We start from the raw sequence: 23,414 nt of genomic DNA, 5'->3' as shown, positions 1-23,414 counted from the left end.
TTAATCACTTCATCTCTTCTGAACCTGCCAAACATCTTAGGCTCATACTACGAAATTCTCGCAGACAATGTCCGCGAAATTCCGTCGTGTGTCCGCGCGCACGCCTTTCCGCCGGCTCCATAGACACCATTCTATGGGCCGGCGTATTCCGCTATCCGCCGAAAGAAGTGACATGTCACTTCCTTCCACTTTTTTTGTGTTATGGGCAGTAAAGTCAGTAGGTATGTGGGTTGCACACTGTTTATAGGATGCCCTGCTGTGTCCCCATATAGTAATAATGTTCCCTGCTCTGCTGTGTCCCCATATAGTAATAATGTATCCTGCTCTTCTGTGTCCCCATATAGTAATAATGTCCCCTGCTCTGCTGTGTCCCCATATAGTAACAATGTCCTCTGCTGTGTCCCCATATAGTAATAATGTCCCCTGCTGTGTCCCCATATAGTAATAATGCCCCCTCTGCTCTGCCCCAAAGTAATAATCCCCCTCTACTCTGTCCCATAGTAATAATCCCCCCTGTGCTATGCCCCTATAGAAATAACCCCCCCCCCCCTGTCCTGCCCCATAGTAATAATCCCCCCTGTGCTCTGTCTCATAGTAATAATCCCCCTGTGCTATGCCCCTATAGTAATAACCCCCCCTGCTCTGCCCCATAGTAATCCCCCCCGTGCTGTCCCCATAGTAATCTCCCCCTGCTGTCCCCATAGTACACCCCCCTGTGCTCTGCCCCATAGTAATAATCCACCCTGTATTGCCCAACACACACACAAAAAAAACCCAACATTATACCCACCTAATCCTTTGATGGAGTGGGCCCCTCTATCTTCGGATCTCCTCTCTTCAGCCTGTGTGGAGCAGCACACATCCTCCAGCAGGCGCACTGATGTCATATCACTGCACCTGCTGGATGGAGTATGCACGGCCAGGCCAGGCTCTGTAAAGGGAGAAGATGCGGGCGGTGGCCTGAAGAGGGCCGGTCAGGTGAGCGCCGGGGGATGCTATGGAGGTGGCGGTGGGCAGGTCAGGTGAGTGTCGGGGGGGTGGGGGGTGGTGCTATGGCGGCAGGCCGGTCAGGTGAGTGCCGGTGGGGGTGCTATTGTAGCAGTGTTGGGTCAGGTGAGCGCCAGGGGGTAGCCGAGTAAGGCCCCGGAGGTGCCAACAGCGCCCCCTAGCTGTTGGCGCCCTGTGTGGTTGCCCGGCCCGCACAGCACTAGAAACGGCCCTGGGTATACATTTCTTAAAATGCATCTCTAATTTTTCAAATTTTTGGTTTTCGACTATAAACTTTGTCCTTCAGTACCCTACAAGAGAAAAAATCCATTGGGGTCAAGTCTGGTGAACGTACCGGCCAATCAAGTGGGCCTCTTCGGCCAGTCCGTTTATTAGGAAATGTTTTATCAAGATCCCTGTGGACTACTCTTGAATAATGTGGCGGGGCCTCATCTTGGTGGAAACAAAGGCCATTTGAGTTAGGCTGTTACTGTAACTGGGGAACAAATTCATTCATTAGAATATCGAAATGTAGAATTTGAAACTGGATCTGTGAAACTCTCAGTTGCCCGTAGCAACCAATCAGATTCCACCTTTCATTTTCCTAAGAATCTGTGGAATCTGGTTGCTAGGGGCAACTGAGCCAATTTCACTTTACACCATGTTTGACGCATCTCCCTCTATATATATAAATATATATAATATTCACTAAGTCTAAGGGGTTAAAAAGAAAATACTAACATCATAGGTATAATACGTTCTCCCAGATAAAGCGTTTGATCATTATTACAGCTATGTACTGTCAGTTGCCTAAATCACCACTAGAGGGCGCAGTATGGCGCTCAATAGAGAATCTGCAGCGCGCCTTCTCCCACTCACTGCCTCTATGTTCCCGTTTGAATCCGCCGCCCACACTTCCGCTTTTTTCAGAGGCGCGGTATCCCGCGTCATCACTGTGTGCGGTCACGTGGATATGATGTCATCACCCGCTCCGTAGAAGCTTCGCCTGTGTGTCCCGGTGAGTTGTAGCCGTTATATCAGTTAGCGGTGTGAGCTGTGACAGTCGGTAAGGTGCCGCACCCTAAGTCAAGTCTCCTACTTCTGCTGTGACGCTTTTGACCGGTCGTTCCGCGTTATAACTTAGGTAACGGCACCGCGAGCTGGTAGAAGTCAGCAGGATAAAGCCGCTGCGGTAATATAAGGTGCGGGATACAGCAGGTCAAGGCTGCATAGACGTTAGCGTGTCTTGTAGACCAGTCACGTGATGGATTTTTTCCTCTGTTCGGATCTAACGCTAAATGTAAGATCCTGCAGTTTTGCCCTTGTGTGGCCCAGTGCATTGTGGGAGCTCACGTGATAGCTGAAGCTATAGAGAGGTTGGTCACATTACCTGACAGCTGTCAGTGCAGGTCATGAGAGCCATGGTCAGGGAGTGATACATCTGTGCTGCGGCCCCTAGCCATGGACCCATAGCCAAAGCCGTCTGCAAGGGCACGGACTCCTTCATTCAAGGTAGGGCGAATGCAGGCCGTGTTATGGCTCACCTATTTTTTTTTTAAACTTAAAAAAGAAAAAAACAGAACACTCCTTGAGGACAGCATTGCTATATAACAACTTATCAAACATAGACATGGCTGCACCCCACTCTTCTGTATACGTAGCTATGGTATCCCTGCCCCAAGATAATTTATACAGTATATACAACATTGTATCAATGCATAACACAGTCCCCCTCATCCAGTATTATAAAAGGGCTAAAGAACCTATAATTACCACATAATGTATGGGATGCACAGACCACTATAAGCACGATTTACCCCTCATACGCTGCCATACAGGGGATATGCTAGAATCACATAGGAGATCTGCAGCCTACATACATGATTACAGTTAGGGCCCAATTAGACGGAGCCATAATCTGCTCAATCGGGCCAATTATCACTCCATGTAATGGTGCGTTTACACGCACAATTTTTGAAGTCAAAGCCAGGAACAGACTATAAACAGTGAACAGGTCATAAAGGAAAGACTGAGATTTCTCCTCTTTTCAAATCCATTTCTGGCTTTGGCTTTAAAAATCTGTCAGATAAATCTGTCTGTGTAAACACACCATAACCAAGACAATGATCAGCCAATGACAACAATCATAGGTTAGTCGTGTCTTTCTGTCCTCACCTAAAATCATCGGCTGCCAACTGGGTATCGCTACTGGTAATAGCGATGCACTGCCGGTGGCTGATGACTGTGTAGAAAATAAAGTATATACATAGCTCTCCACGTTGCCTGGTGTCATGCGCCAACTGTGTCCTGCACTCACTAATAATGCTCCTACTGTGATCCCTTTCACAAATAATGCCCCAATGTTACCCAAACTGGATGATAATGGCCCTTGTATACCCATACAGTAATAATGCCCCCACAGAGTAACCGTGCCTATACTTTGATATTGTCGCCCTGAGCCTTTATCTAGTAATGTTGCCGCCTTCAGCTACAAAACGTTAATAATTTAATCCCCCTTCCACGTGCTTCTAAGCCATAAGAATGTCCTCCCCTATGCCTCCACAAGGTAATATTGTCCTTCCCCGTGTTCCCACATGGTAATTATATCCCCTCTGTGCCTCCATATAGTAATAATGCCTCCCTGTGCCTCCATGCAGTAATAACGGCACTTTGTGCTTTTTATACAGTAATAATGCCCCCATACTAATAGTGCCTGCTATGCTGCCATATAGTAATAATGCCCCCTGAGACCAGATTTGGGGAATGGGGGGAGGACAGGTCCGGGCTCACATCATACACTGAACATTAAAGGGGAACTCCAGGTAGAGGTTAAAAAAAAATGAAACTTCTGCAGAAGCATAACGCATTACTTACCTATCTATCCCAGTTTTGAAACTACCAGAAATCCATTTGTTTGGGGTTTTTTTGCTCTGTTTTGTGTTTCTGTTCTTTCTGGTTTGGCATTTCCCAGAATGCAATGCTTTCCCTCATGTCATCATCACAGCCCCCACCCATTACAATCAGTAAAATTAGTGCAGCAGCTGCTTCTGTTTGTCTGTTCGGTCAGAGATGGTAAATCAGTCAGGGGATTGGGTTATCCAGCTGTGCCTCCTGTGACATCACACCCTGCCCCCTATCTGCATCATCAGCAAACACACACAATGTGAGACAGAGACATGGAAGATTTGTCTCCTAAGGGGGGAGAGCAGTGGGAGCAGGAGACAATGTGGACTGGGACAGGGGCCTTTTTTTTCACTTCCTGGATTTCTATCAGCTACCAGTGTGGCAGAACCGTACAGATATGGTAATACATTGTATAGACACATCTATATAACTTTTAATGTACTTTTAATAGAAAACAAGTTTTTCTTATCCAGAGTTCCCCTTTAATTCTACATGCGCCCAGCTTGTAAGCCGCAGAGACAGCATCCCCTGGCAAGCACGAAGCAGTCATATAATTTCTCCTGTTAGAGCAAGATTCGTGTCCTGGCAGCTCATAGGCTGCAGGCCTGAAATTCCTGCAGCCTGTGAGTAAATGGCAGAGCAAGGAACTGATAATTCCCAGCCCTTTGTTCCACTTTACTAAATCCCTTTCTGGAGGGCACAGATGCAGTCAGGGTTGGTAATCGCCTGGAGATCCAGGACAGCGCACCAAAGACCTGAGGCTTGTGAAGCACTGGATCGTGGTATTTAAATGGAGTTTACAAAGGAGGTCTCCAACGCTTTTCAGCTACAAGCAGGTTTTAAAGGGGTTGTCCAGCGAAAATCTTTTCCTTTCAAATCAATTGATGTCAGAAAGTTATATACTTATACCATTCTTATTAGCTGCTGTATGTCATGCAGGAAATGTTGTTTTATTTTCAGTCTGACAGTGCTCTCTGCTGCTACCTCTGGCAGAGAAAGGAACTGTCCAGAGCAGGAGAGGTTTTCTATGGGGATTTATATAATACCGAGACAACGATGACAGAGATGTCAGCAGAGAGCAGTGTGTCAGACTGAAAATAAAACAACATTTCCTGCATGACATATAGTAGGTAATAATATTGGCAAGACTTAAGATTTTTTAATAGAAGTAAATTACAAATCTATATAACTTTCTGACATCAATTGATTTGAAAGGAAAAGATTTTCGCTGGACAACCCCTTTAATAAGTAATAGTTGGGCAGTATTATAGTCTTTTACTATTTGCCCATTAATTATTAAAGGGGTATTCCCATGTGTGGTAATTATGCTCTATCCATATGATGCACAGGAGTGCAGGGGTCTGAATGCTGAGGTCTCCCATGATCTTGAGAACAGAGACCCCAAAATCCCTGCTGAATAGAGCTTTGGGCATATTTTGTGGCTCTGTAGGGAATGAATGGAGCTGTGGTGCACACTCATGGCCTGAAGGTCTATTCAGTAGGGATTAAAGGGATCTCTTAGTTATGCCATTTTTTTCATTGCCAGAACCTGGAGTTTTTGAAAGGGTATGACTGGTGGGACCTCTACAAGGACACAAGCACCTCATAATGAATGGAATATTGACCATGCCTCCTGTCCATGTATTCTCTGTCAGGGCCGCCAAACACTTCCGGTTGGACCCTTAGCGATCAGCTATAGAGGATAATGGGGAGCCCTCTATCTCATAAGAGGTGCAGGTCCCAAAAGGGAAAACTCCTTTAATGGCAGAGAGGAAATTGAAAAAATACAAAATACAAGTATGTTCACACACTGCAGAACATATACTAAGAATTACTTTGTTAAATCATTCTGAAAAATATATTGAAAGTCAGGCCAGGTGATTTAAATAAGAAACTGTACTCTCCTGCCCCGATTCCCAGCAGTTGCTGCTTCAAAGTCTCTCGGTCCCTAATGCTCGGCAATGGTTCCTATGATTTATCGTCCCTGCAGGAACTGCCTGTTCTGCTAATCGCTGGTCGAGTACAGTACTCAGCTCATTCAAGTGGCCCCATGGAGAATGAATAGAGCCATTGGTCACGTGCCAACCCATGGTTGTATTCAAATCATAGGAGCCGGGGACAGGCATGGAGTTTGGACCCCCAGCGACCTCTTATTTGTCCCCTTTTCTGTGGGTAGGGGATAAGTAAGTTTTAATCAGAGTACCCCTTTAATTAGGTTGCTAAGGGGTTAAGAGACTTAAAGGGGTATTCCCAATTCACTGCTGCCACTGTTAGATAGCTGTTAGGTCAAGGAGACATATGGTACTTTTTATATATTTGGACAAAAACTCTCAGTTTCTAGCCTGAAAGCAGCATGTGTGAAAGAAGGCTGAGACAAGCCAAATGTTTTGGTTGGTGGGGGGTCTGCACTGCACTTCCCTGCTGTCAGCCATCTACTGCGCATATCTACTGACCAGTGGGGAGTGCTGATCCATTTTAACATGTACTTGAGAAATGTCAAATGTTTTTATTGTGGCAGTGCCCATTTAAAGAGAACCAAGCATGGACGAAAGTTAAAACATTTTTATTCCTTAATTAGATGCAAATCATAATTTAATTGAATTTGCAAATATAATTAATTATTTTTATTGTCACGTTTTTGAATTATTCCCTTTTTACTTTCCTGTCTCGAGCCGGCTCTTTTCAAAAGAGCCGGCGCAAGACAGGAAACTCCCGTCATGCAGAGTGGCAGGAAAGGTTCCCATGATCCTTTGCCTGCCGCTCTGTTAACACACAGTGATCTCGCGCTATACAGCGCAAGATCGCTGTGTATTATCTAAAGTCCCTCTTCTCTAATCTATTTATGAAGATACAGACTGCCTCTGCAGTCTGTATCTTTATACTTTACCTAATCCTCTTCTTCGGTGCAGCAAGGCCGGCGGCGCCATCTTGATTACGTCACTTGCGTTCCAGCGGTGGAACGCAAGGCCCGTAATCAAGATGGCGGTGCCCGGCCTTGCGGCACTGAAGCAGAGGATAGGTAAAGTATAAAGCTACAGACTGCAAATGCAGTCTGTATCCTCATGAAGTCTATCTATGAAGATACAGACTGCCTTTGCAGTCTGTATCTTTATACTTTACCAGATCCTCTGTTCCCTGGCTGTTCCGGCGGCGCCGCCATCTTGATGACGTCACTTGCGTTCCAGCTGTGCGTTCCAGCGTGACGTCATCAAGATGGCGGCGCCGCCGGAACAGCCAGGGAACAGAGGATCTGGTAAAGTATAAAGATACAGACTGCAAAGGCAGTCTGTATCTTCATAGATAGACTTCATGAGGATACAGACTGCATTTGCAGTCTGTAGCTTTATACTTTACCAGATCCTCTGTTCCCTGGCTGTTCCGGCGGCGCCGCCATCTTGATGACGTCACGCTGGAACGCACAGCTGGAACGCAAGTGACGTCATCAAGATGGCGGCGCTCACCGGAACAGCCAGGGAACAGAGGATCAGGTAAAGTATAAAGATACAGACTGCAAAGGCAGTCTGTATCTTCATGAATAGACTTAGGGAGAGATGTACTGTCATAATAGGGACAGTTATATTTAGGTGATTGGTTCTCTTTAAGTAGATGGAGACGGTAAAATAATTGGATTGGATTTCTTTTCTTTTAGATTTCTCCTACAAACAATGGAAGACGCGGTCCCTCAGCTGGAGTTGGAAACAGAAGTGCAGATTAACATCCACTCAAGTAGTCATAAGAACACTGTGCTCTCAAGTTTAGAGGAGCAGAGGAAAAGGAACTTCCTATGTGACATAACCCTTTTAGTTGAGACGGTGCAGTTCCGGGCACATAAAGCTCTGCTAGCTGCTACCAGTGAATACTTCTCTATGATGTTTGCTGATGAGGGAAATATAGGCCAGTCAATCTATGTCATAGAAGGAGTGGTGGCCGAGGTTTTTGAAACCCTGCTGAAGTTTATCTACACCGGGAACATCCATGTGAATGAGAAATGCCTTAAGCAGATACTGGTGACTGCCCAGGTGTTAAAAGTGGATAATCTGGTGAAAGCTTATGCGGAGTATCAGCAGAACCTACTGAAACCTAGTGCTGAAGCATCCGATAATAAAACAGCAGATGAAGCAGATGATCCCGTATCAAAGCGGAAACGTGGAAGACCAAAGAAGCAAAGTGATCAAAGTAATACCGAGGCAGATTCCAGGTCTGTGGACCAGGCAGAGAAAGATGCAGACCACGCAGCCATCCCAGGAAGTATGGAAGATACGTGTTATGCCAATGGAACAATAATACATGAGCATGAAGTTGCTGATTTTGCTGCAGAGGTGACATGTGACTTAAATCCCAAGCCTCCAGAAGAACCACTGGTCCTGAAGAGACATAGCAAGCGCAAATCGCAAAGGTCCGTTAAGCTACAGGATTATAGAGTCGGTGAAGATGGTGAGCAGCGTGTTCCAACAAAGAATTCTGTGGGCAAAAAAAAGCCACCGGCTGCTGAAGTTAGCTGCAAAGACTGTGGAAAAGTCTTCAAGTACAAGCACTTCTTGGCGATCCACCGGAGAACTCATACAGGTATAACTGGAATAAATCCTACGTGTAGTCATTGCCATGAATACTATGATGGATGCTTTTTTCTGTTACCTGCTGTCCTTTTCCGCTACTGAATATTACAATTGTATTGCCAAAAGACAAGAGATGAGCATGACTGAAGCATGCCGAGAGGAGTCATTCAGCATTGGATTACCAGTGGCTCAAGAAGTTGGATAAAGTCCTATGGGGTCCTGGAAAACATGGATACAGCTAAAGGCCTATGGCTTGTCCATGTTATTCCGAACTCCCTAGGGCTGCATCTAACTTATTAAAGGGTTTATCCAGTGCTACAAAAACATGGCCACTTTCTTTCAGAGACAACACGACTCTCGTCTCCAGTTCAGGTGTGGTTTGCAATTAAAGGGGTTATCCAACGCTACAAAAACATGGCCACTTTTCCCCCTACTATTGTCTCCAGTTCAGGTGCGGTTTGCAATTAAGCTCCATTTACTTCAATGGAACTGAGTTTCAAAATCCCACCCAATCTGGAGACAACAGTAGGGGGAAAGTGGCCATGTTTTTTGTAGCGCTGGATAACCCCTTTAAGCTCCATTCACTTTAATGGAACTGAGCAGCAAAACCCTGTCCAAGCTGGAGACAAGAGTGTGTCTGTCTCTGGAAGAAAGTGGCAATGTTTTTGTAGCTCTGGATAACCCCTTTAAGCTCCATTCACTTTAATGGAACTGAGCAGCAAAACCCTGTCCAAGCTGGAGACAAGAGTGTGTCTGTCTCTGGAAGAAAGTGGCAATGTTTTTGTAGCGCTGGATAACCCCTTTAAAGGGGTTATCTAGGGCTACACAAAAATGGACTTTCTTCTAGAGACAGACCCACTCTTGTCTCCAGTTTGGGTCAGGTTTTGTAACTCATTTTCATTGAAGTGAATGAAGCTTAATTGCAAACCGCACCTGAACAGCAGACAAGAGTCATGCTGTCTCTGAAAGCCCTTTAAGCCACTGGTTATCATGCATGTAATAGCCCCTTAAAGTGTAAAATGTCGTAGCATGTGGAATAAAACTAGAGATCATGGCGCAAAAAATGCCACCCCCGACCAGCCCTATAGGTGGAAAAATAGATGCCTTAGTGCTCTTAGAAGGCAAGGAGGAACTTTGCTTTAATTTGCATCAATGACCTTTGGTTATGAAGGGGTTAAAGAAAGGGACATACAAGGTTGTTTTTTTTTTTTTTACAGATTTTCTCTGCAGCTCATTGGTTGCTGTTTGCACCTTTTAAAGAAATAGACAAAAACTTTCTAAGTATATGTTTATATGCATAAAGCAGACTGTATAAGAAGTGCCATAAAAGACTGCAACTAGTGAATGATTATAGTTGATTCCTCTTCACCAGGCATGACCTGAAAGGGAGAACAACACCCCGATCACTAGATTACTTTAAATTTGCATATGGTGGGAACTATAAAAAAAAAAAAAATCTCAGCAATTTACTGGCATTTTTTTTCTGAATGGTAAAATGTGTCCTGTTTTTAGTAGAACAGGTATTGTTAGTGGCTGCAGCGGTGGAGAGGGGCCTTTTAAGCCCTTTGGTTTGTAAAAATGCAAACATGTCTGCATTGGTGAATGTTCAGCATCAAAACTCCAGTTCATGTTTCTTATATGTTTTAGGGGAGTGTCCTTTTAAATGTTCTCAGTGTGGACAAGGTTTTCCCCAGAAACATTCTCTGCGGGTCCATGAACGCATCCACACTGGAGAGAGACCTTATAGCTGTATTGTGTGCAGTAAATCTCTTGCAACCAAGAATTCGCTCAAGGAACATATGCGTCTACATGCAGGTATGTTTTTACAGTTTTATGTTTCATATATGTTAAAGTGTACCTGTTGTTTGAGACAAATTTTCAGTATAAGCTGCCGTGTGTACATAAGAGGCAGCACTATATCTGGCCATTATATATCTTCTATATTACTTATAAACCCCCCGACTGTTTTTATGCTGTTAACCGTGTAATCTGACATTTTATCTATGTTCTTAAAGCGCAACTATAAAATATTTTGACCATTTAGTTTTAGTTAGCTTAGGTCATGATAAGAAATTTTGCAATATACATTAATGAGCTAAATTGAACTTTTTGTTTTGTTTTTAATACATTGTAACCGGTTGCTTTTGATAATAGTCGGAGAAGGCTATAACCACACATATTTATAGAAAAATAAGGTATTTAATACAAAGAACAATACTTAGGTGTAGTTACAGATGGTACAGATGCATAGTTGTTTTATCCACCATGAAATGGGGAGCCCCTTTGTATATTATGGTCTAATATACGCCCATTTCCCTCGATGACCTCCAGGGTGCTGGGCACCTTCCATCCATGGTCCCAGCTGAGGCTGGCTCGAAGCTACATACCCCCGACCTTTAGGGTACAAACACACACGGCATATACGCTGCGTATTTACTGCTGCGATACGCAGCAAATACACAGCAGATACGCAGCAGATTAGATCTAAATAACTGAACACAGTATAAAATCTGCACCACCAAATCTGCTGCATATCTGCTGTGTGTGTTTGTACCCTTATAGTAAGTTTGGGTGGGGATGATGTGCTTGTATGTCTATGTAGACCACTGATGACCATGAATGGAAGTTATCTGATGTTTCTCCGGCCTTGTACATATTTACCAAGCACAATGGGGACCCAGTCTTACAATTACAGCTATAAGGTTCTTTCAGCCATACAACAATAGCAACAAACAACTGTATCCTCCAATGTTTACACTATTGTGAAGGTATATGGCTGGACAGTTGACATAGGTGTGACAGTATACATACACACACACACACACACACAACTACAATGACTTCTACACACATAGCCATACGAATATATATATATATATATATATATATATATATATATATACACACAAGACATTAAAATAATACATTCCTTCTCATTACATCAATAAGACACTTTTATTTTCTGAAATGAACCCATCCGGTTACATACATGTAGCTGAATGTCCCCTCAACCCTGTGTCTGCCTCTGTTACTTTTCAATTCTTGTTTGCCCTGCCCCCCTGGAAATCTGTACAGTGGCTGAATTTGGGATGGATTCTCAGGCAGCAACAGATAACTGGCAGCCAGATTATAGGCAGCTGCAGCGGTGGGGGAGGTGCTGGACTGGGGCAGGTCCCTACTGGTTGGAGGGGGGAAAAGTTCCAGGACTTCTGTCAGACAGTGCGCTGAGTGCTTTAGCCCAGAGTAAATTACCCATTCCACGGGTCGACAGAGAGGAGCAAACGAGGGCTGTCAGCGCTCATCTGCTCCTCGTTCCCCGCTCACTGCCACCGCCATTATACCCGGCGGGTGAGTGCGGGAGGGGCCGCATGGAGGTGTGGGGGGGGGGGCTGCCCGGGTGATCGCTAGATCGTCCGGGCAGCCCATAGGGGATAGCGGCGGGCTGCTACCACCGTTTCTATTCCACTGAGCGACGGCAGTAGATCGCTGCTATATCAGTCGCTTGTTTTTCAACATGTTGGAAAACAAGCGACTGCAACGATCAGCCGACACGAACGATGTCGGCTGATCGTTGCCTTCTATTCCACGGGACGATTATCAGCTGAATACGGCCGATAATCGTTCCGTGGAATGTGGCCCTAACATGCAGGCCTTGACTCCAGTATGTTCTGTAGCCAGGCCAGGGGGTAAGTGTCACTGAGGGGGGGGCAATTACACATGCAATAAAGCCAAACATGTTTCTTTTATTTTTACCATTTATTTATTTAAGTATACTCTAAAGAGAAGAGCATTATAAAGAAAAAATCTCCTCTCAGCCTTTTGGCTAAGATCAAGTGTCGTATCTGTTCTCATCCGTTTGATAACTGATACTTCCCCTATCTAGGGACTATATATTAAATGGATTTTTAGGACAGGGAGATGGAAAAAGAGCTTGCTCTCTCCATTGACCTGGTATTTCAGTACTAATATATGTATATATGTGTGTGTGTGTGTGTGTGTGTGTATGTATATATATATATATAGTGCTAACATCAGTTTCTGTCCCCATTGGGGATCTTAATCTAAATTCAGCTACTAGTACGTTTTGGAGTGTGAGAGGGAAGCCATGCAAACACAGATCATAGACAGGCAGTTGTCCCCAGATGGACCTAAACCTGGGTCCTTGTGCTACTGACTGAGCCACCATGCCGCCAACTGGGTGCCAGAAAAATATGGATGCGGTCCAAGGAGACCTAAGGTTATCATCCTGGACTTTTCCAGGCAACCGAAGCACTTTGGAAGCAGCTCCTATTTATGCAGACTATTGCTCCCCTCACACATATTATGCACAATGTTTTTGGGGGTCTAAGAAATAGCCACAAAGAACTGCCAGCTGTTTTTCTCCCAGGATGGTATCCAGCTTTTCCAGGCACTCAGAGTACATAGCAGTGGATTTCCAGAGCAGCAGGCTGACAAAGTAATGGCCGTGCTTAGCGGGACTCTTAGTTTTGTTGCTACTGTAAATTCGGTCAACTCTAATGAGAAACAAATGAATAGGAATATTAACCTAACTGAGATAGCGAGAGTTAGTTCATTCTGCTGTACTGAAGAAAGGAAGCTCTACCACTATGGGGATACACGGCGTATTTACACCGCCTTCGTATTTGATTATTAGTATCTAGGGATGCACGATGCACCGAAAAATCGATACTATCGATTTTCGGGGCAAAAAAACGTTTCGGTACCAGGATTTCCTGGTATCGATACTTTTGTTAAACTACAAAATAGCGTAGTTTAACAGAGTATAGTGCAGAGAACATGACAGGAGGCTAACTGAGCGCCTGTCATGTTCTCTATGTGCCACCCCTGCAAACACAGACCTGGGACCCCGATCTTCCGCGCACCATGGTGCTGCCGCTGGCCGTTCCTGCCTCACATCGCCGCGGGGGACACGTGTGTGCCACAGCGGGGTTGGCAGCTGCGATAGTGCTGAGGTCTTATGGAATAAGATGAGCGGCATGAGCTTCCCCCCTCCACAGGCATCGGGCATGAGACAGAGCTGGGCCCGGTGAGTATCTGACAAGAGCCGAGGGGGACGCGGGGTCCCGGGTCAGTATAGCATTACAGAGCAGCGTCGGCGGCAGGAGAGGGAAGAGAGAAGCTGAGAGCTGCACCGTCCGGGGGAGAAGGCTGGAGGTGGGGGAGGCGAGGAGGAGATCTGACAGGAGGTGGATGGCTGTGAGGTGGGAGCCGTCAGGACACTCCCGGGCCGGCATCAGCAATGTGGGGGGTGAGCAAAAGGTCGGCCTGGCTGCAACTGCGAAGGGGGAGGGGGGCTGTAGCTTGCACATTACTCTGCCGCCCGAATCCAGCTGGAATAGTGCAACTACAACCCTCATCATCCCTGATAGCTGAAGTGTATTACATGACTACAGTTCCCATCATCCCTGATAGCTGAAGTGTGTTACATGACTACAGTTCCCATCATCCCTGATAGCTGAAGTGTGTTACATGCCTACAACCCCCATCATCCCTGATAGCTGAAGTGTGTGTTACATGACTACAGTTCCCATCATCCCCCTGATAGCTGAAGTGTTATTGTACATATTATAAGATTATCACCTTCCTGATGACGCACGGTAAATGGTGCAAGCGGAGAAACCACCAAATTCAGTACCACATAAAAACTACAGCTACTAAATAAAACTACAGATTGCCCCACAGCCATGCAGGCTAAAAGATAAAAAAGTGTTAGGAGTGAGAATAGGGCAATTTTTTAAAGAACATTTATTTTAAATAAGGCAAACTTTAGTTTTAAAATATGGTCCATACGGGCGCATCTCTATTCTTGTGGGTTTTTTTTTAATAAAATTTATTAAGTATCGAATTGGTATCGAGCATTGAAAAAAAAAAGTTGGTATTGGTATCGAACTCAAAATTCTGGTATCGTGACAACACTATTAGTATCTATGTTCCTTCTTCAACAGACAAAAAAGCATTTACTTGTGACAAGTGTGGAAAGTTCTACAGTCAGAAAAGACAACTGAAAAGTCATTATCGTATTCACATAGGTATGTAAGGTTCTTAGTACTTCTCTTACTACTGTTTTCTTTCTATGACAGTATATGAGGACCTGTCCTGCTACTGTTTAGTAGGGCTAACCATCTAAAGTGTACATCCACTTTACTCTGTGCTCATCTGTTTGTTTCTAATAGCATTTTTTTATTCTGTTTAATATGTATGTACTGTATATACACAGTGAAACGTCTGTAAAACACCACCACTTCTTTGAGAAGACTACCCCTTACTCTAGACTAGATTTTGTGTGAAAGATTTACTATTCAACATACATTACACATAAATACAACTTTTTAGTGCAATTTGTGGTGGTTGTCTTAATGGTTCCACTATATAGGTATATTATGCTTGTATATATAGGGGTTTTCCAGTACTATAATCTATATATCTCACACCTCCATATGTGCCTAGTTTTGTGACTAGGCTCCAGTGAGTGCCGTGGCCCATTCAGTAGTCCTAGAGAACCAACACATTTATGTTAGGACTTCTTGTAAAGGCAGTTGTCTAATATGTTTCATAAGTTTATACAGTGATAGGCTGCTATAACACAACATTTTAAGAGGCTGGTCACTTTATGGCAACATTGCTCAGTGTACCGCATTAGCAAATGTACTTACTGACAGCTGCTCCCTGTGTACCCATAGAGCTAAAATCATACACCCATCCTCCAGGCTGTGCTACCCTGCTCTGTGTGGTGATTCTGTCCATAAGATGGCCGAGCATGGAGGAGCATGTGACCATGCCCAAACACTCGCCCCCCCCCCAGGGTCCTCCATGCTCGGCCATCTTATGGACAGAATCACCACAGAGCAGGGCAGCACAGCCTGGAGGATGGGTGTATGATTTTAGCTCTATGTGTACACAGGGAGCTGCTGTCAGTAAGTGCTGTGAGTAAGGGCCCTTTTACACAGAAAGATTATCTGACAGATTATCTGCCAAAGATTTGAAACCAAAGCCAGGACTGGATTTGAAAAGAGGAGAAATCTCAGGCTTTCATGTATGGCCTGATCTGTTTATAGTCTGTTCCTGGTTTTGGCTTCAAATCTTTGGCAGATAATCTGTCAGGTAATCTTTCTGTGTAAAAGGGCCCTAAGGCTAGGTTCACATTGCGTTTTCAGCATCCGTTTAACGGATCCGTTTTTTTTTTAACAGTAAAAAAAGTAGTGTCAACAGTACTTTATTGTGCGTCAAAAACACGCATCCATTTGGATCCGTTTTTTTTTTTTTTTTATAATGGAAGTCAATGGAAAAACGGATCAAAAACGGATGCACACAAATGCATCCGTTTTTTGCAAAAAAACTGATCCGTAAAACGGATGCTGAAAACGCAGTGTGAACCTAGCCTAATACTGTACACCAACAAGTTTACTATATAAATGTACCAGTTCTAGGAAGTTAAAGGGAAATTAACAGCAGCTTTATCTATACAAATCTGCTGGTACCTACCTGGTGGCGTTCTGATACTGATTACAAAGATATCCTTTTCCTGCTGATCCATTGCGCTGTTTACTTAGAATTTATAAAAATTCTAATCTGTAAATGAGATACTTTTGGGGCAGTAACAGTGTACAGGATCTTGGGCCAGTGGAAATGCATAAGTAGGCACCTTGGAAAAAGCTGGTCAGCTGGCAGGCTAACTGGTGAGCTGAGGGGCCTGGGAACGCCCCAGTGACCAAATGATCTCATTTACGTATTTGGATTTTTATATATTATAATTAAATGGTGCACCAGATCAGCAAGTAAAGGATATCTATTTAAAGGGAACCAATCACACTAAAATTGCCCATAAAGCTAAGGAAACGTGCTGGTACATCAGCCAACACGCTTCCTAAACATCCCTCTGTCCCCTGTACATAGAGCCCCCAAAGTTAGTTTAATAGTCTCCCACGCTCTATGTAAATTACCATGCAAGTAGTCACTATGGGCGAGGGCTTCTTTAAGTAGTCACTGGGTCCTGGGCCGGCTCCGGCGCTGTAATCACACCCCTCTGGGCGTGTCGGAAAGCGGCGCCTGGTGACGTCAACCGGGGGGGGGGGGGCAACATTGCATTTACTATACTGCGTATGCTGCTGTACTACGCCGCGCAGGCGCAGTACAGCGCCGTCTTCTCCGGCTGCACTGCGCATGCGCAGCATAGTAGAGACGTCGGCGTGGCAGACGTGCAATGCCCCCCCCCCAGTCTCTGTAAAACTAGTGTACTTTGCCCATAGCAACCCATCACAGTCCACGTTTCATTTCACCAGAACTTGACATTGGACAACAATAGTGGTCACTGGCCTAAAATCCTAAAATGACCTCCTAGCAGTCAGAAAAGCTTGTAGACATAAACTCTCTAATTGAATGTGGCTTATTAACACTTAGTGTACCTTCTAGAACTACATTCTGTTCTAATACATACTTGTGTACTTGTGTTTTTTTTTTGTCCATCAATAGAAGGTGATGGGTTACCAGAGTGTAAAATCTGCCAGCGAAAGTTCATGGACTCCTCTCAGTTAAAAAAACATCTAAGATCTCATACAGGTACAACTGTTTTCCTATATGAATATATGTGCTACATTTAAGAAGGTTTTCAGCTCTTACACTCTAAATTAGTACAGAATGTAAATTCTAGCCTATAAATCCTGTCGACTCGCCGTTTCACATTTGTTCTTAAAGGGGTATTCACATCTCAACTAATTTAATTAAACTTGTAGGACTTTTTGCAAATACATTCATTTGGCAAACATGTCTCCTTCACCTGATATGTTTGTTTTTTCCCTCCCGTTGTTGACAGCTCATTTTCTAGGTTACCAGTCACCACTCTGTTCTAAAACCAGTGGCTGGTGTGTATATAGCTATAATGTAGATGTGTGAAGAGTGCAAACTGCCCATAGCAACCAATCACAGCTTAGCTTTCATTTTACCAGAACTGAAAGCTGAGCTGTGATTGGTTGACGTATGATGAGCAGTTTACACCAGTTTCTTTTTACACACTTTTATAAAGGGGCGTCATAGTGTTACTATACCAGATGTACAGGAGCGGAGGGGGAGGGGGAAAGAGCAGCGCCCCATAGAAATGAATGGGAAAATCTCCACACTGCACACAGGTGATATAATTAGCTGCAGCTGCCCAGCAGTTGGCAGTTGGGAGCCTTAGCAACCAATAGGATTACTACTTTCACAGGGAGCTGGAATGTGAATGGTTGCTAGGGCCAGCTGCCTCACAACAGATCCACAGAAATAACTGGTAGACCCCCTACTCCATCTATACAGTACATGTATACAGGATCCCCTACTCCATGTATACAGTACATGTATACAGGACCTCCTACTCCATCTATACAGGTATACAGGGCAGTATTACCAGCTGCTGCTGCCCTAAGCACTAAACCTGAAGACACCCCATCCTCACTCACCAATTAGCATCAGGATAGGTAGGTAATAGCTCCAGACGTCACATTTAACACCGCCACACCAGACCTGACCAATACCGCTATACTGTGACTGGATAACACTGCCACACCAGACCTGACCAATACCGCCATACTGTGACTGGATAACACTGCTATACCAGACCTGACCAATACCGCCATACTGTGACTGGATAACAAACCCCTCAGTTCAACAAAATGACCACGCACTATAATGCTCATGAGCACCCTCCACATTCCCGAACTCCACCAGTCCTGTCAAGCAATCCAATATATACAATAAAGTATATTGGGTTTCACTACCCGAAGATTGCGGCTACGTGGTGAGCGAATCACTTTCCTTCACATTTATTGTATATATTGGATAACAAACCCCCTCTTGAAAAGACACCAGATTTTCTGAATGGGAGGGTACTGCCCCTCTGCAAGGTGCTACCCTAGGCACAAGACCATGGGTGCCTAATGGTAAATACGACCCTGCAGGTATACAGGACCCCAAACTTTACACTACAGGTATAAAGGACCCCAAAACTATACACTACAAGTATACAGGAACTCCACCAACTATACACTACAGGTATACAGGACCCCAAACTATACACTACAGGTATACAGAACCTCCACCAACTCTATACTACAGGTATACAGGACCCCCAAATGTTAAACTACAGGTATACTGGACCTCCACCAACTATATACTACAGGTATACAGGACCCCAAACCATACACTACAGGTATACAGGACCTTCACCAACTCTATAATACGGGTATACAGCACCACCCACCAACTCTATACTACAGGTATACAGGACCCCAAACTATACACTACAGGTATACAGGACCTCCACCAACTCTATACTACAAGTATACAGCACCTTTACCAACTCTATACTACAGGTATACCGGACCTCCACAAACTATATACTACAGGTATAAAGGACCCCAAAATATACACTACAGGTATACAGGACCTTCACCAACTCTAATACAGGTATACAGCACCCCCCACCAACTCTATACTACAGGTATACAGGACCCCAAACTATACACTACAGGTATACAGGACCCCAAAACTATACACTACAGGTATACAGGAACTCCACCAATTATATACTACAGGTATATAGGACCCCAAACTTTACACTACAGGTATACAGGACCTCTACCAACTCTATACTACAAGTATACAGCACCTTTTCTAACTCTATACTACAGGTATACAGGACCCCCCCCAACTACACACTACAGGTATACAGGACCCCCGTACTATATACTACAGGTATACAAGACCTCCACCAACTATACACTACAGGTTTCCAGGACCCTCAAACTATAAACTACAGGTATACAAAACCTCCACCAACTATACATTACAGGTATACAGCACCAACTATCTACTACAGGTATACAGGACCCGCGAACTATACAGTACAGGTATACAGGCCTTCCCAAACTATACAGTACAGGTATACAGCCCCCCCCCCCCCAACTATACACTACTGGTATATAGGACCTCCCTCAACTATACATTACAGGTATACAGCCCCCCCCCAACTATACACTACTGGTATACAGGACCTCCCTCAACTAAACACTACAGGTATACAGCCCCCCCCCCAACTACACACTACAGGTATACAGGACCCCCCCCAACTATACACTATAGGTATACAGCCCCCCCCCACCCCCTAACTATGCACTACAGATATGCGGGACCCCTAAACACTATACACTGTAGGTATACAGAACCCCTCCAACTATGCACTACAGGTATACACTAATTCCACTGATGAGACAATACTTTTAGATTGGCCTCCTGGCCACCTTAGAACAAATCTAATTAGCACACTGACACTTTATACCCGGGCAGCGTCGGGTACATTTTCTAGTACTATATATACACCAGCCAGACCACTGATTAAAAAGCAGAGAGGTGGTCGGTAACCTAGACAATGAGCAGTCAACTGTGGGTGGGAAAGAGCAGCATATCAGGAGAGGGAGGCAAGTTTGATAAATTAACCTCCTCCCGCCGCTGCACGGATGTTAATTTACGCTGCAGGATGACACAGGCGCATCCGCGGCGGGTCCCGGCTATAGATACTGCGGTCAGCGCGACCGCATTATGATCCCATAAGCTGATATCCAAAAACGACTGTGTGAATGTGATAAGTAAACTTTTTGGAGATATATATTTAATTTTTTATTCTTTTTTTTTTGTTCAGGTGAAAAGCCATTCACGTGTGAAGTCTGTGGAAAATCATTCACTGCTAAAAGTTCCTTACTCACACACATGAGAATACATAGGTAATATGCACTTTTAATTTCTGCCCTTCAAAAATAGTGGAGACTAGGTAGACCCTATTTTATAAAACGGTGAAGACCATCACTGTTTATTCATCTACCCTAGGTGTTATGGTTTTGTTGTGTATCTAAACAATGAAGGTAATGTTAACAAAACATTAAGAAGCCTTGGTCTACCAAAGCGGCTTTCTTGTTTTGCTGGCGTACAGAAGCGCTGTTTAAAACGCCTCCTGGTTTCCATTGTCTTCTTGTGCACCAGCCTGCATTCACCATCTGTATGCACTGAAGACATCCTGGTGCCTAGTTTGACGATATCCCCTCTCTGTGACGCGCCTTCATTAGACTCATGGAGGGGTGCCGGGCCTGTCACTAGTGCATGGAAAGAGAACAACGACGAGCGCCGGAACCAGGTGGCTTTTGAAAAATAGACTACACCACTGGGATCCCTGCGCCGGCACAGATTGGGTAGTTCTAAAAAAAAAAAAAAAAAAGTTTGTTTTAAGTTATCGCATCATGTTATAGAGCAGAATTTGCTGAGCAAATTGATATATCAAATCTTTCTCCATAAAGATATATATCTTGTAATTTATTGATTGAAATCTCTGATTTTTCCATGCTAAGGAGTCCAGCCCATTGAGTGACACCACCCACTGGACTCCTTATCACAGAATAAGCAGGGAACGAACAAGTTATACTGAATCTTTTCCCATAAAGATATATATCAATCTGCTCAGCTCCTTCTGCTCTATAACATGATGGGGATAGATTACATAGCATTGTTTTGGATACAGGTTTCCTTTAAATATTGCCTTCTTTTCTATGAGGATATTTGTACTTTACCCTCTTTATTTTGTAAAATTAAAAGAGGAATACAAATAGTTAAAAAAGTAGTATGTCACGCCTCTGTTTTTTTTTTTCTGCAGGGGTGAAAAGCCGTATTCTTGCAATATTTGTGGGAAAGCCTTTGCAGATTCCAGTGCAAAGAGAAGACACATGACTTTGCATGCTGGAAAGAAGCCGTTCTCCTGCCCAAAATGCAATGTGCAGTTTACTCGTATGGACAATCTGAAGGCGCACATTAAAAGCCACAGCAGAGAAAAAAAGCCCAAACCACCGGCCACCAATGCTAGCAATAGATTTAAAGAGGTATCAAGAGGCCTAGTGCAGATGGAGCATTTCCAGTTAGCAACACCTAATGCACAAGAAATACAGTTAGTGGTTACGGACAATGTACATAACCTAAACTTCATGCCAGGTCAAGGCCAGGGTATTAGTCTTGTCACTGCAGAAGCCCCTTCAGCCATTGCGGACCCAGCAGCAAATCTGACACTGATAAGTCATCCACCTCCTGTCTTGCATGGGTTACAAGTGGCACCACATCCGCAACAAGTACAACCCATACACAATATTGACTTAATAGAGAGCAGGGTACAGACTGTGCTACCAGAGCAAATGCATGTTGTCACTCTATCAAAAGAAGCATTTGACCAGCTGCAGGGACGGACCCACGGAATTCACTTGGCACAAACAAATCGTCCACCACCGCTTACTCAGATGCAAGTTCCCTCAGCTCCTAGTATCCTCGCTCACGGCGTTCGGGTTCCTGAGCAGGCCCCGCAAACTGTAGCTGTTACTGGCCGAGTAACGCATCCTGTACCTGCGCAGCTAGTCCAGGCTCAGTCATTCCAGATACCCGCTGGTGCCGTTTCCTTCATCAATGCAACAGTGGCCCCACCAAATACAACAGTGGCCCCACCAAATACAACAGTGGCCCCACCAAATACAACAGTGGCCCCACCAAATACAACAGTGGCCCCACCAAATACAACCTCGACATAAATTGTTCTTTTGAAAGTACAGTACTTGTACAAAAATATTTTTTCTAATGTGATGATTTGGGGGAAAAAAAATAGTTTTTTTGTTTATTTTCAGGGCCAAGCAAGTTCCAAACCTCAATTCCTAGTTTGTTACTTTAGCTCAGCATTTTTCCATAGCTTAGACTTGTTTGATTTATATTTTAACTTTACATTTTATGTGCCTTTCATTCAAAGTATATATATATTTTTTTTTTGTTCTTGTGCTGTTTAGCAGGAGTTGACATGGTTAGAAATATATTGAAAGGGTTTTCTTTTACCAATGCATCTACATGGAATGAGCTCCAGAGGTGCTCCAACTTTGTATTGTTTACTCTTACCAGGGGATTATAAAAATGCACTTTAATGTACATAAATACATTGTTTGAGTAACAGGCTGAAAACCTGACACTGCACTACAAAGAGTTCTACCCCCTTTTGTCATTCATATCTTTCAGTAGTGCAGCATCGGGCTTTGGACCTGTAATATCGAGCAGTTATTGGCATCAATGGAAGATACTGTTTTCCTCCTCTTTAAAGGTATGTGCACACTGAGGAATTCAGATGGAACCTCCGCAGCGGAATTCCCAGCTCGCGCCCGCTAGCGGACGCGCGCGTCTTCGCCCGTGTCATAGACTCCATTCTATGCACCGGCGGATTCCTTCCCAAGTTCATTCATTGGACGGAGGAAGGAATCCGCCCGTACATAGAATGGAGTCTATGACACGGGCAGAGACGCGCGCGCTGCAGTCCGTGAGCAGGCGCGAGCTCGGAACTCCGCAACAGAGATTCCGTCTAAATTCCTCAGTGTGCACATACCCTAAGGGTATATTCAGACCAAGCAAATACGGCGGAATCCCGCTGTGCTCAGTGTCTCGCTGTGAGTGAATGAGTGGGCGCGCGGAGGCTGCAGAGGAGCGCGCTCTCCCATTGAGATGATATGACACACTGAGGTAGGCGGAATTCTGCGGCGGAGAGTTCCGCAATGGAATTACGCCTATTTTATGTGTGAACATACCCTAATGTACATGAGAGTGTCCGTTATACATTAGCTCAGACAGGATATCGGTAAATAACATCGAGAGCATCGCACAGAGAGCCAAAAAGCCAAACATGCCTACACTGTATTCACTGTATTGTAGCAGTTTGTTCTATAGTTCAACTTTTATGAGCGGATGCTGCATTTGTGCATTTAAATAAAAAATTAAAACCGTTTTCTGATTTTCAAGCTCATTGGTAAATCATCGGTAAGTGATTCATAGTTTATCATTTTTACGTCCAGATTTAAAGTGTCATTGTCGTTTAAAATCAATAGTACTGGCGATTTTAAGAAACTTTGTAATTGG

The 23,414-nt window shown here is 44.3% G+C and overlaps 1 protein-coding gene and 1 pseudogene across 6 annotated transcripts; both read left to right on the top strand.

Moving 5' to 3' along the window:
• Positions 1-1,911: 1,911 nt before the first annotated feature.
• ZBTB24 (zinc finger and BTB domain containing 24) lies at positions 1,912-23,283 on the top strand. 6 transcript variants are annotated; one of them, XM_069974820.1, is made up of 7 exons: positions 1,912-2,005; positions 7,541-8,457; positions 10,095-10,262; positions 14,414-14,497; positions 16,938-17,024; positions 20,137-20,218; positions 21,139-23,283. In XM_069974820.1, exons 2-7 carry the CDS (start codon positions 7,557-7,559, stop codon positions 22,052-22,054), a joined length of 2,238 nt encoding a protein of 745 aa, XP_069830921.1. In that variant the 5' UTR covers positions 1,912-2,005; positions 7,541-7,556; the 3' UTR covers positions 22,055-23,283. The 6 variants fall into 6 exon arrangements, with proteins under 6 accessions (XP_069830921.1, XP_069830923.1, XP_069830919.1 ...); XM_069974822.1 differs by lacking the exon at positions 1,912-2,005 and adding an exon at positions 2,016-2,131; XM_069974818.1 differs by lacking the exon at positions 1,912-2,005 and adding an exon at positions 2,016-2,189.
• Positions 12,251-12,418, top strand: LOC138796158 (U2 spliceosomal RNA; annotated as a pseudogene).
• Positions 23,284-23,414: the final 131 nt, after the last annotated feature.

Source organism: Dendropsophus ebraccatus, chromosome 6 (assembly GCF_027789765.1).
Source record: "Dendropsophus ebraccatus isolate aDenEbr1 chromosome 6, aDenEbr1.pat, whole genome shotgun sequence".
Classification (NCBI taxonomy): Eukaryota; Metazoa; Chordata; class Amphibia; order Anura; family Hylidae; genus Dendropsophus; species Dendropsophus ebraccatus.
Note: the sequence above shows the minus strand (reverse complement) of the source record. Positions and strands in the feature narration are given on the sequence as shown.